Here is a 13,090-nt window from a genome sequence, read left to right as displayed (position 1 = left end):
CCGTCCCCTGACGTCACCTCCCAAGCCACTCAGCCAGCAGCAGCGGGTGGCGTTAGCCAATGGGCGGGGGGGAGGGAGGCGGGACCGAGGCCCCGCGCATGCGCCGGTGCGTGGGGGAGCTCCGCACGTGCGGCGGCCGTCCCGGTAGGCCGGCGCCATGGGGCGGAAGCTGGACCCCGCCAGGAAGGAGAAGCGCGGCCCCGGGCGCAAGGCCCGTAAGCAGCGGGGGGCCGAGGTGGAGCTGGCCCGCTTTCTGCCGCCAGGTAAGTCCCGTCTGAGCCGGCCCGGAGGCTCTGCCGCTGCCGCCGGTGCGGGGCTGCCGCCTGACCCGCCGCCTGTCTTTCCTCAGAACCGGAGACCGGTAGGAAGAAGCTTTCCAGTCACGGGAGGAAGAGGTGAGGGTGGCGGGGACGGGGGGGGGGTGACCGGGCCGGGCTGGGGCTGACCGCCGCATCTCCTCCCCATCCAGGGCTGCGAAGAGGCGGCTGGGAGCGGGGAGGAGGCTGCGAGGAGGAGGAGGAGGAGGAAGGCCGGAGCCGGCAGGTGAGTGCCAGGCGGGGGCCGGCAGCCACCCTGTTCTGCTGCCAGCTCCGGTGTGGGACAAGCGGAATGTCATTATTTCAAACGGATTTTTCATGATTTCTGGCCGCTGCGGTGCTGTCAGAAGAACAGACCCGTAAAAGGTTTCTTTTCCACGTGTTAAAGCCGCTTCTGATTTACCCCAGCGAGGTGGGGTCGCTGAGGATTTCTACGCTCCCCACGTTAACGTCCCGCCTAGCCTGGGAAGCTGTCGCAGTAGGAAGAAGGAAGGACAGACAAAGATTTGGGAATGAGGGTGCCGTAATACGTCAGAGCAAATGCCATAAGAATTTTGTAGCTGTGTTTTTCTTTGGTAATTCTAGTTAGATCTCTAAAGTTTCCTCAGAGCAGAGGTGAGAATACGCTCTTGTTTGTGATTAAGAAAACTGATGAAAGCCAGCAGTCCCTTCTCTTGGACAGGCATCTCAGGACTAGGATGAAGGCCTCTCTTGTATAACAACGAAAAAAATAGGGCAGCTGCTTTTGAGAGTAACACCTAACTTCTAACCATTTCTTCTGCCTGTAGATAAAGAGCAGGTATCCTCACAGAAGGAGAAACATGCCCTCAAGGCAGCAGGACAACCCCCCCGTGGCCGGTCTGGCTTCAGTGATGACAATTCAAAATTGCTGGCTCCGGCCAAAGCCAAGAAAATCCCCTCTAAAGGAAACAACATGGAGTTATCCAGCGATGGTGAGGTGGAAGAGGGCAGCTGGGAGATGGAGGAGGAGGAGGAGGATGGGAGCAGCGACGAGATGGTGGATGATTATGGTGCCTCATCATCAGAGGAAGAAGAGGTAGGAGCTTTTGCGCAAGGAATACTTGACTTTGCTGGCTGAAAGGACCCATCAGGCCTGGGGAAAAAAGGGTGACTTTACTGGGGGGGTGGATGGTGAGGTGGCAGAGAGCTTTCCCCTTCTTTCCTTCACAAGAACAATTTCAAGTTTAGCAATTGATCCCAGCATAATAATATTTGGTGCTTTTGTTTGTTATCCTTTTTAAACAGAGCAGATAAATTTCACTGATGGCAGGAAGTAAGGGGGAACCTGGGGATATTGTTTCATTAATCTTTTGTCTCTGTTTAGTTGCTGCCTATTGAAAAAGCTGCCCTGAAGCAGAAGTCTGACAGGTGAGGATTCGAGAACATCGCCAGTCCGCAGAGTCTTTCCTGGTCAGATGAGGAGCCTGTGTTCATTATTCTGTCCTCTCTGCCATCTAAGAAACAGTAATTGTGAAGTGCCTGTGTGATACCGTTCTTGCGTAAAACATCCGTCCTGTTCTTTGTCCTTAGGGGAGGCCTCAGTGAAGATGATAGTGAAGAGGAGGAGGAGGAGGAAGAGGAGGAAGAGGAAGCTGCAGCAGAGGAGGCAAGCAGGCAGAAAATGGGACAGAAGGAGGAAGAGAGCACAGATCTGCAGCTCAACCTGGATATAGACGAACAATTTAAACTGCCAACTGATGAACAGATTGAGAGAGAGGATATCCTTTTTATCTGCAACATCCGTAAGCCATATGCATGCAGCAGCACGGGGCCTAGATACAACCAAAGAGCTTAATTTGGACTTCATCATGAGTTTTGCTTAGCGAGAGTGTTTTGTGCATGACAAGGTATTTTTAGATGAGCTGCCCTAATAGATAGCATACAACGCTGCACTTCTGTACAGCACAGTTAGGAAATCTGTTATGCCCTGTATGGAGCTTGGCGCCTGCCCCAATTTCCTTTCTGGTCCTAAATGCGCATGGATATCTTATCGTGTAGTTCGTTCCTCTCTACCCTGATTTTCCTGGCAGGTGTTTGTCTAACCCGTTCCTAGAGCCTCTGATAACAGCCACTCCAGCATCCAAAGTGTTTGCTATTGGGCTTTGGTGGGTTTTAATTTCCTGCCCCCCAGTACAATTTAATTTTGCCTCTTCTCATTCTCCTCTGTACCCCTTAGTCACCCTTGGAGAACTTGTAGTCTCCTTTCTGCTATAAGTGATGCTTTCAGTATTAAAAGACTTTTTTTGTTGTCTTCTTTTTCCTAGTTTTTTCTGTTTATCTAAAGTAGCTAACCAGATTCTTTTAAGTACCTTGTAGTTCCTGCCTTGTAAACTTTTTTGTCCGGTTCCACCTTTTGAATCCCCCCTCTGCTGAGCCCTGATGAAAGCATATTCCAGCGAGGCCTTTCTGCTGCGGGTGCTGTTGTGATGCAGGAGTCCTGCATGACTGATTGTGCTTGTAAAGAGCCTGTGCGTGAGTGTCTTGGCTGTTGATGACTCCTTAATGATCTTTCTACCTGCTGAGCCGCCTGACCTGCACATCATTCACCAACGCATCAAGGGCAACATGGAGGTGCTGCAGGACTTTGTGGTGAAGCGGGAGGAAGGACGAACGCGACAGGAGTACCTCGCGTTGTTGCGCCGGGACATGGCTGCCTACTATTCCTACAGTGATTTCTTGCTCATGAAGCTCATGGACATCTTCCCGCTCCCTGAGGTAGGATCCTGCCCTGCCCGTGTCTTTGCTGACTGACGAGGATTTGGCTGCCTCCCTGGTCTTAATCTTTATCTCTATTCTCTGTCCCTTCTTTCATCTAGCTGATAAACTTTCTGGAAGCCAATGAGGTTCCCCGCCCTGTGACCATTCGCACCAACACACTCAAGACGCGGCGACGGGACCTGGCGCAGGTGAGCAGGAACCCATGGTTATCTCCTGCGCCGCCTGTCACACGAGGCGGCATCTCAGTCCCATCTTCTTGTCTTGCAGGCTCTAATCAACCGTGGCGTGAATCTCGACCCCTTGGGGAAGTGGTCGAAAACGGGACTTGTTATTTATGACTCCTCTGTGCCCATTGGTGAGATCACCCTTCCTGTCGCAGGGCTGAGCTGACCCACTCTTGGCTCCCTTTCTTTCACATGTCGTCATCTTTTGTTCTGCCTTCCCTGCCCAGGTGCCACCCCTGAGTACCTGGCTGGGCACTACATGCTGCAAGGAGCCTCCAGTCTCCTCCCTGTCATGGCTCTGGCTCCACAGGAGAACGAACGCATCCTGGATATGTGCTGTGCCCCGGGAGGAAAGACCAGCTACATAGGTACCACCATGAAGCCTTGGGAGGGACGGATGTTCTGTAAAGTGATGGGTTTCCACTGGTCTATACAGAAAGGGGGAACAGAGGGGGACTGAGCTCAGGGAAAGGAGGGGGGTGGCTGTCCCCATGGGCAAAAGTGCAGGAGGTTTTCAGCCCCTTGCTGATGTGTTTTGCTCTCCGGCAGCTCAGCTTATGAAGAACACAGGTATGATCTTGGCCAACGACAGCAACGCTGAGCGGTTACGTAGCGTGGTAGGGAACTTGCATCGGCTGGGAGTCACCAATGCTGTAGTGAGTAACTGCGATGGACGCCAGTTCCCCAAGGTATGTTCCTGCTTGCTTTGGGGTGTCCTTACCGTGCTTACCTAGAGCTGCTGTGCTGTCCCTTTAGTAAAGCTGTGTTCTCCAAAGCCATTTGTCACAGGAGGATGAGCAGAGCTGCTGGGGAGTGTATTTGTTATTTGATATGGAGACAGGAAGGTGGACAGGGAGGAGTGAGAGATCTTTCCTGCCTTCCTGGTCTTCTGGTTCCCCTTCTAGTCTTGGTTTTGTTCTGAGTTCTCACCTGTGAGCATAATTCCAAATGTACATCTGCTTGTAGGTGCTTGGAGGGTTTGACCGTGTCTTGCTTGATGCTCCTTGTAGTGGAACAGGCGTCATTTCCAAGGATCCTGCTGTCAAAACCAACAAGGTAAGTGACCAGTGGGGACACAAGATGGGGACTCAAGTATATGTCATGAGAGGAAGAACTTCAGGGCAGCTTTGTTCTTGAGAGATGCCTGCAATAGAGACACACTTTTTTTTCTTTCTCTTTTTTATTCTGCATGTTGTACCAGGGCTAGGTTTTTTAAGGTTAGCTCAGCAGAAGACTCCAGAACCTTCTATATCATATGTGCTTTGCTCTCCTGTCATCCCCCCATCCACAACAGAGGTCTGGGGTGCTTCCCTGTGCCTCTGGCATCCTAACCTATCTATCTCTTTCAGGATGAGAAAGACATCCTGCGCTGTTCTCACCTGCAGAAGGAGCTGATTCTTAGTGCTATAGATTCGGTCAATGCTGCCTCAGAGACGGGGGGCTACATTGTCTACTGCACTTGCTCCATCATGGTAAGTCCCCTCCACGCTCTGCTGTGATCATCTGCTACTCAGGGGACTGGCGAGCTTTGGATCCTAATGCTTAGTCTCTGGTAGGTGGAGGAGAATGAGTGGGTTGTGGATTATGCCCTGAAGAAACGCAACGTTCGTTTGGTGGCCACAGGCCTGGACTTTGGCAAGGAAGGCTTCACCAGGTGCGTGCCAGGTCACACCTGCACAGGTGACTGTTCCTTTAGTGGCCAGGTTTGAGCAAAGGCGTTCCGTCACTTCTCACCCCGCTTCCTCTTCCAGGTTCAAGGACCGTCGCTTCCACCCCTCCCTCAAGTCTACGCGGCGTTTCTATCCCCACACGCACAATATGGATGGGTTCTTCATTGCCAAGTTCAAGAAATTCTCTAATGCCATCCCCCAGGCGCAAAAAGGTAACCTAGTGCTGGCGCTCAGCCGAGCTGCCTGGGCCTGCTCTCACAGGCTGCTTCCCCTGCAGAATCCATGCAAGTTCTTCTTACAGCACCTTTCTCTCTCGTTTCAGATGAAGAACCTGCTGTGAAAGCAGCAACTCCATCTGCTGTCCCTGATACCGTCAGGGAGCCTCAGACAAAAAAGAGGAAACTTGAGGGATCAAAAGTTGACAAAGAGCAGAAGCCGCCACAGCCTGCTTTGAAGAAGAGACGTTCACTGCAGGCACAGAGGAGACCACTGAAGGCTGGCCGTCCTTCTCCCAAAATGATGCGTCCTCAAGTCCCTACCAGGAAGAAGCATAGAGTGAAGCTGAACGGACAGTGAGAGGAACTGCTTTTCCGGGTGTTGGTCCCCTCGGAGAGCAAAGGTGGGAGGCTGCTGCAGCTATGCGTCTACTGCCTTGTGTTTCCTGCTCTGTGCGGATAATCTCTGCAGCACTGAGCACCCGGGACAGCTATAGCCCCATTTGCTCCTTTCCTTATGCATCAAGGACTGACGCACAGACCCATTAAAAGTTTTATACTCTCGCTCGGGTCTTGTCCTCTTCCCTTGAACACAGAATACAGAATTCTGCTGTGTCCCCTTACTCGTCTGCAACAGAAACCCCGTCCGTTCCTGTCTGATGCTCTGGCATTTCTGGTGTCTGTTCTTAACGCTCTGCAACATGGATGTTTGTGAAGAAGGAGCGGGAGCTGAAATCCTAGCTGCCTGGATGAAGGGTGTATTGTGTGGTGCCTGTCAGCGGAGTGGTTCGTCGGGGCAGGGCTGGAGCTCATAGGCCAGCGGTCCCGTGCTGGTCCCTAGTTCCCTGTTGTCACTGTGTGCTAATCCAGGTCACTGTTGCGATCGTCCCCGTTTCACCCTTGTGCTGGTCCCCAGCAGTCTCTTGGTTCTTGGCCTCCCGGGCTGCAGCAGGGATTGCGGCTGGTCCTGGAGCTGTACAATCACGTTCTTTCTTTTTGCCTTTTTGTTCACCTAGATATGGTTGCTTCTCCTTGAGATGTAACAAGCAGTGGTCTGGGCTGTTTCTGTTTAAACGTCAGCCCAGGTCCTTTACCCTTGTCAGAGTGAGTTGATAGTCTCTTCTTTGGTTCTGCTCTCCAGTGAATAAATCTTTTTCTAGAGACCATTCATTAATAAGCTTTCTACTAAGTGTGCTCTCCAGCTTCTGTTCCACCACAGTGTGCGTGGAGTTTGGTGTGTAACAGACCTGAGCCATAACTCTTGTTTCTGTAATTGTCTTGCTGGCTCAGCTTATGTGAGGCTTTGCCTTGATTCGTTTTCCTCGCCAAGCTTTGGGTTCATGGGAGAACTTGATGCGCTGTTCCAGTGTTTGGTGTTAAGGACAGCTGAGCACAGTGGACTGTAAGATCCGGGGAATCCTTTCTGTCCTGGTCTGCTACGTGTGAGGCTGCTGCTTTCCCATATTACCAGGTTCAGCAAGTGGTGAGGCTGAGTGCGAACTCCAGCAACTCCCTCAGACACATGCACACATACTACAGATGCAACCAGCCGCAGACTGATTAGCAGAAACTGAAGAAAAGTGCTGTGGCGGGTGCCCAGGAAAACACAAATGGCACTCGCAAAACATGAATGGCAAAAAAGGCCTAATCCTGTTCTTACTCCCCGGCCCATCGAACCTAGAGCATGCTAGTGGATCGTGCACACACACTTTTGTGGATCGCTGGTAGCTGGTCCTCAGACTTGTGGTCTCTCCGGTATCTGGCTCACGGACCTCTTATCCTATTTCTGGGCTAGTTCAGCTCACCGTTTGCTAGCAGATCACAAATGCGCATGCCTGGAGAGGAAACAGCTAGGATTAGTTTAATACGAGGCCAGGACAGGTGGTGGTAATGGGGTGCAGGGCTTAGCCAGACAGGCACACAGACCACCAGCCGGTCTCTGTGTGACTGGCCCCTTCTATTCCTCCTCTCCATTTCCCATGTGCGCTTCTCCCTGATCTAGCTTCATGCTTCTCTTTCCCCTCCTTCCATCCTTCCCCTAAACATCCCATAGTAAGTTTTGCTCCCGTAATCTTCCCTGAAACATTGCATGATGAACTTTACGCAGTCCCACAATTCCCCTCAAACATCCCATAATAAATTTGCTCTTTCCCATGAAGCCTACGATAATTTTGCTTTCTTATCAGTTGTGAAGTTTCTGGCTGAAGCTCTTCAGGGTTGCGCTTGAGTGGTTTCTGTAATGGTTCAATCTGTCAGTGTCTCAGGAGTCCCGGTCTTTGTTACAGCCCGTGTTATCTTCTGCTTTTTAGGGCTTATGTATCTGTGTGTTGAATTTATTATGACTCTGGTTTTGGGGGGGGGTTGACTCTGTCTTTTTGTGTTGAATAGCCGTTAACCAAGTATCCTTGTAGTTGAAAATTACTTTTTCCCCATGCTTCCCAGTGAATTAGGGCAGGGAGGAGCCTCTGAATGCGACCATCTCACTCCAGGCTTGTGTGGTGGGGGCTCTGGATTGCCTGGTCCCAAGGGACGTTTTCCAGGGTCTTTCAGAAAAAATTAAATAAATGCTAGGTGCTATTAGGAAAGGAATTATTAGATAGCAAAATGGAGAAAATGATTGCCTCCCTGTATAAAATTACCTCCCTGTGTGTGCACTTCAATACTGGGTTTCTAATGCTCTCCATCTGAGGAGGGATTGTAAAACTGGGAAATGTTCAGGGAGGACAAATACATCCTGAGCTATGGAATGGTTTCTGTGAGAGGAACAGCTGGAATCTAGGCCTCTTTAAGCTTGGAAAAAGTGACCATGGGGAAAGAAGTGATATAACAATGTGTAAAATTGTTAGTGGCGTGGAGAAGATGAATGAGGAACAACTGCTTGTTCTTTTCCAATAAACACAAAACCCCAAAACCGTAGGACCCACCAAATGCACCAAAGGTGTAGGTAGCTGTGAAACTCCTTTCTGCAGGATACGGTGGATGCTAGAAGCTTACGCAGCTTGAAAACCCAGCTGTATTTTATATACATATATATATATCCTCCAGCCTTCTTTCTTTTCCAGTTCTAGCAGATTTCCCCAGGAGTGATGAAAGACAGCATTTTAAGCATACAACTCAAAACTGCAGCCGTATGGCAATCTTCCAGCTGTCGGGTGACTTGTACCTAGAAGGGCTTTTACCTCTGGCAAGCCGTGAGCCTGCCCGTTCAGGAGCGATGCTAACCTCTCCCGCTTTGCTGCTGCTGCCTGTTGAGGTTCCTATGCTAGCGCATAGTCTCGGCTTGATAACCCGTTTATCTTGATAACCCCCGCAGCAGGGATAGAAAGTTCTTGGTTGGGATCCCAACTTAACCGTCTGGTTTCTAGTGGATTTCCAGATCACGTCAGTCCCCTCCGAAAGGTGGGAATAGATGCTGCTTTAACCACGTCAATAAAACTCCTCTCTTACCGAGCACCGTTCCACTCGCTTTGCTTGCCTGCAAACCTTGTGCTACAGCTGGGGAGAGACAAAGGAAACTTTCAGCTCTCTTCGGTGGTTCGCTCCCCTTCTGCTCTTTATTTCGGCCATTGCAGTTACCACTGCTCAGGGAGAGAGTGTTGAGCGTGACATTGAAACGCTGCTGCCATCGAGCTTCGGAGGCAGTGCTGGGGACGCAGCAGCTGGGGACGAAGATTGGTGGCTTCCCGCGGCGTTCTGGTACGAGGCTGCTGGTCACACTAGCGTTTGCAGCTGCCTTCTTACTCTGGGAATCTTTTTGTTAGCTGAAAGCTGAGATTTTTGGAAAACGTGACTACTGGATCATCTTTCAGCACCTTCCTTTAACGTATTTGAATATCTGAAAGCTGCCGATAACGTGGCTTGCGAGAGCTGAGGCAGAGCAAAAGCAAGAACTGAGGCAAAGCAAGGGTTGAAAGCAGATCTGAGGAGTAAAAACGCAGTCGTAAATTAAAAGCTGGTTGAGAGAAGTCAGTGTAATGTGTCATGATATCCGTTCCACTGTGCTGTGCACAAATGTGACTGAGGTGGCATTTAATGTCTTGGAGGAAAAAAAAAAAGGGTAAGCAGTTCTGTGATAGAGCTGCCACGTGCTGTAAAGTTATTTAGGCCAAACAAGGCCAGAACCGTGCAAAACAAACGTGGTGCATGGGAGAGGTGAGGTCCTGCATTAATGACAGCCAGCGCGGCGGGAGAAATACCACGCGCGTTGTAAGATCTTGAATTCGGTGGGGATTCTGCACACCCTTCTCCCCAAAACAGAGAGGAACAAGTCTACCAGAGGAGCCTTATCAGGGTACAATTAGGACGGCCAGCTGGCAATTCCTGCCTGCCGGGCTCTGGAGCGCGGCCAGCTCACCTCTGCAAAGCGGGAGGGAGACGCCGGGCACTGCGCTGCTGCACCCTCGGCACGGCGGAGGAAGGAAACCGGAGACTTCTGGGGACAATAGTGCGTAATGGAACGAGAAGAGACTCCAGCAGCAATGCGGGTCGGTCGCTAATTCCAGTGATGTCATATGCTGTAATGTCTGTTCCGCGTCTCGTGTCAGGCTGTATCTAGAGGAAGGGACTGAAATCCTGCACTGCACATTTCAGGCACTTGGGTATAAAATTCAGATCCTCGAGCACACACCCCGTTGCACGTAACTCCACAGATATATACGCTTTTGTAGGGGCTGAACCCACAAATGCCCAAGCTCACATCAGTAAGTTTTGCTCCCCCGAGCTGTCCATCCCTGCTAGGATGCGGAGAGCCCCCGAAGAGGATGCCTGCGAGTCGTGCCTGCCTGATGTAGGGGAATTGCTGAGAAGAGTAAGGTCAGTTAGGTCCCTGGCTTTTGGCTGTACTACCTAGAACAGGCTTCACATGCAAGACCTGGCTTACAAAACTCCTTCCTGGACTGGCGTCTGGTTTTTTTAAGAGAAAATCCCATTCCCTCCTTTGCTGTTAGGCAGGGACATTTCTCTGTGTGTGTTAGTGTGGTGATCACCCAGCTTCTGTTGGCAGCTGCTCCTCTGTGCCAATTTCTCCCCATTCACACCCAAATCTAGGCAGCTAACTCTGGGCTGCCGGCTTTGCTAGGCAGCAAGGTGCCCAAAAGTTGCATGTTCATCGCAGCACCTGCCTCTGGGACTAGAAGCAATTTTAGGGGTCAGTTTTAGTGAAGCATCCTGGAAGTTGGAAGACCTGGAGAGTTTACGCTGAAATGTTCCAGCAGTGTGGTACAAGGGAGAAGGTAGCACTGGGGTACTCGGAGCGAAGGAGAGCAGGGAGGTGGGGTTACTACTGTGACTTATGCTTTAAAAAAAGACCCTCGAGGAAAGCTGTGGAGCTAATTTGAACAGGTTTCACCTATGAAGCACCTTTGCAAGGAGGATGCGTTGGCTAGTAAGAGGTTCCGTAATCTGGGAGAGGGGGAGCATCTCAAACTGGCAATGGATGTTAAAGCCAGGCAAATTCAAATGAGAGGCAAGGCCTGCCATTTTAATAGGTGGTTAGCCACAGAAATTTGCACTGTGTCTTGCACGGGGTCAGAAAACACAGTGCTTTTTTCTCGGCCTTAAAATCTGTGGAAGCAAGATAAATATCAGCACGTTCGCGAATAAGCGTCTGTTTTGACGTTGGCTACGGGTACAATTGTAAGAGCTGCAGCTCTGGATGTCAGCAGGTCGGGTCCAGCAGTGCCACTGCTGAGCCCGAGCTGATGAACTCCGGGCTGGAGCTGTTGGAGGGTCTGGAGAAGTGACAGAGGTTTTGGTGAACCAAGAAGGGAAGATGAGGAAGAGGAGGAGGAGTTGTTGTGCTGGGGTGAGGTGGAGGAGTGTTGTGGTCCCCTGGGTAGCAGGATTGTCTCTAGGCGCTGGGCTTCCTCAGGAGTAACTAGAAGAGGTTGGCCCTTTGCCCCAGCCATCTTCCGTCTCAGGAGGAATCCTTTATCCCAGCAAGTATCCCGAGGAAGGGAAGCTAGGAAAAAAAGGAGGCTCCAGGCTGCCCTGTCCTCTCCAGGAGATGGGAAGAGGCTCTGGAGGTCCGTAGCTGCAAGCAGGGCTGTCCCAGCACGAGGTCACATCGCTGCGGCTTTGCGTAGCTGAGCCCTGAGGACCGCCGAGGACGGAGATCCCGCCACCTGCTCCGGCGCCACGCTGGCCTCCCGGTGAAGGAGCTTCTCCTGATGGATGGTGATGCCTTCCTCCGCTGGCGTGTCATTAATCAGCTCTGCTCGCCGGGTTTCCCCGGCAGGACAGAAGCAGGCCAAGCAGAGCTTGGGAGAGCACTTGCTCCACGGTTTGTGGGGTTGCTCTTGCCCGTGCTCCCCCCGGTTGCGCGCAGCAGCAGATCGCCCCGCTGCTGGATCCTGCTCGCCTGCGACAGGAGGGGACTGCGAACAGGCTGGCGGGTACGGGGGCTAAAATCAGGGGGGGTGCGAGGGGGGAGGATGCTGGCAGAAAAAAACACGGTTTGCTGTGCATGCCGGCTGTGGCAGCGGCGGGGAGGGTGGGTGAAGGAAGGTGGCAGCAGGCAGAAGGGAGTCAGCGATGGTTTCCAGGGCACGTGCTGGGAGGTCTGCGAGCTGGAGCTGCTGCTTCAAAACAAGCTTTTTGACCGGGATCCCTCTTGGCCGTCTGTCCTTCCCTTTTCCCTGGCTGTTTATTTGGTAGTATTGCTGCTGGGCGCATGGCTCCCTACAGGCTGCTGTTGCAGCGAGGGTTTTTGGAGGATGAGGATCTCCTGCCCTCCTCTCCCTTGACGCTGCTCGACGTGGCTCAGCCTTTCGGGTCAGAGGCAGAGCAAGGGAACAGCTGCCTCAGAAGAGGAAAACTGTTAAAAAGGAGGTGACAGAAGGAGAAGGAAAGCTCCCTTTGCTTCCCACCCTTAGCCAGTATGGGAGGGACTGAAATCCAGTTAGGACTTCCAGCGGTCATGGGTGTGCCAGGGAGGATGCAGGCGGGTTACTGGTGGGAGAGGAGGTGTTATAAATGCAAATGGGGGCCGCTGCGGGGAGCCCAGCATTGAGGGCAGGACAGGAGAGACGGGCAGGTAACAGGACAAAACTGATGCTGGACACGGTGAGGCAGGACAGGGCAACAAATTTGGTTTGGTCTGCTCCCAGGCAAGGAAGTCAGAGGAGTAATGGAGGGATGGAGGAGCCCTGTAGGCCTGGAGGAGGAGCAGCGGGGAAAATGCAATAGGCAGATTCCCGGCCAAGACTAGCAAAGCTGGCCATCCTCAGTGGGTCCGGGAAGTTTCTGGAAGCGTGGACCAAGCCGTACCTCAGATCCCAAGGGAAGGGCTGCAGCACATCGCCCCACCGGAGCCTGCCCAGCTCCTGCCACAGAGTTCGATGCAGCGCAGCGCTGGGCATCTCCTTTAATTTAAACCCATTGCTCGCTCGCTCGCCCTTTGCCGACGGCTCAGCTGAGATCTCGGAGGCCGGTTTGCGCAAACGCCGCGCTCAGCCGAGCGCTGGAAATCCTGGGGGAACGGGCCACGAGGGCGCAGACGGCAAAGTAACACGGGTGTCTGCATCCGTGAGCGTTGAGGTACGGAGGGATTTGTGCGCAGCCTCCTCCCACCGGGTAACGGGGTGAGGGACCGTGCCAGTGCTTTTTGCAACGTTGACCCGGGGTTGAGGTTGGGGATCGGGGAGAGACAGTGGGAAAAGACGTACAGAAGGCTTAAAATAGGGGGCAGGAAAGAAGACCTGAGGCCGCTTTGTGAACAAGGAAGGCGAAAGCCAGTCGCAAGCCAAGCGTGATATTTGAGAGGCTGGCGGCCCCCACGCAACCTCCTCTGCCCTCTGGCTCGCCATTGTCCGGCGGTGGCTCTCGTGGGCGGCTGGTGATGGAGGGGGACAGGGCTGCCTTTGGGGGGGGTGCAGTGAGGATAACGAGGGGGGCTTCGGGGGCGCAGGGGGAAAGCGATGCCGTTT

The 13,090-nt window shown here is 52.5% G+C and overlaps 1 protein-coding gene across 1 annotated transcript; it reads left to right on the top strand.

The window, feature by feature from the left end:
- The first annotated feature begins 156 nt into the window (after nucleotides 1-156).
- Nucleotides 157-5,556, top strand: NOP2 (NOP2 nucleolar protein). Its single transcript, XM_010567687.1, has 15 exons — nucleotides 157-263; nucleotides 350-395; nucleotides 470-543; nucleotides 1,106-1,374; nucleotides 1,927-2,054; nucleotides 2,855-3,053; nucleotides 3,155-3,244; nucleotides 3,324-3,411; nucleotides 3,508-3,648; nucleotides 3,830-3,969; nucleotides 4,247-4,336; nucleotides 4,630-4,752; nucleotides 4,837-4,934; nucleotides 5,032-5,162; nucleotides 5,273-5,556. Exons 1-15 carry the CDS (start codon nucleotides 158-160, stop codon nucleotides 5,524-5,526), a joined length of 1,977 nt encoding a protein of 658 aa, XP_010565989.1. The 5' UTR covers nucleotide 157; the 3' UTR covers nucleotides 5,527-5,556.
- Nucleotides 5,557-13,090: the final 7,534 nt, after the last annotated feature.

This window comes from Haliaeetus leucocephalus, unplaced genomic scaffold, assembly GCF_000737465.1.
Source record: "Haliaeetus leucocephalus isolate CR32 unplaced genomic scaffold, Haliaeetus_leucocephalus-4.0 Scaffold228, whole genome shotgun sequence".
In the NCBI taxonomy this organism is placed as follows: Eukaryota; Metazoa; Chordata; class Aves; order Accipitriformes; family Accipitridae; genus Haliaeetus; species Haliaeetus leucocephalus.
This window is presented reverse-complemented; position numbering and strand designations above follow the sequence as displayed.

Excerpts from the sequence above, each read along its gene's own strand:
- NOP2 (XM_010567687.1), top strand. The coding sequence starts at position 158 with ATGGGGCGGAAGCTGGACCCCGCCAGGAAGGAGAAGCGCGGCCCCGGG. Across the intron at positions 544-1,105 it reads AGGAAGGCCGGAGCCGGCAG|ATAAAGAGCAGGTATCCTCA; the intron begins GTGAGTGCCAGG and ends TTCTGCCTGTAG. Across the intron at positions 3,245-3,323 it reads GGCGACGGGACCTGGCGCAG|GCTCTAATCAACCGTGGCGT; the intron begins GTGAGCAGGAAC and ends CTTGTCTTGCAG.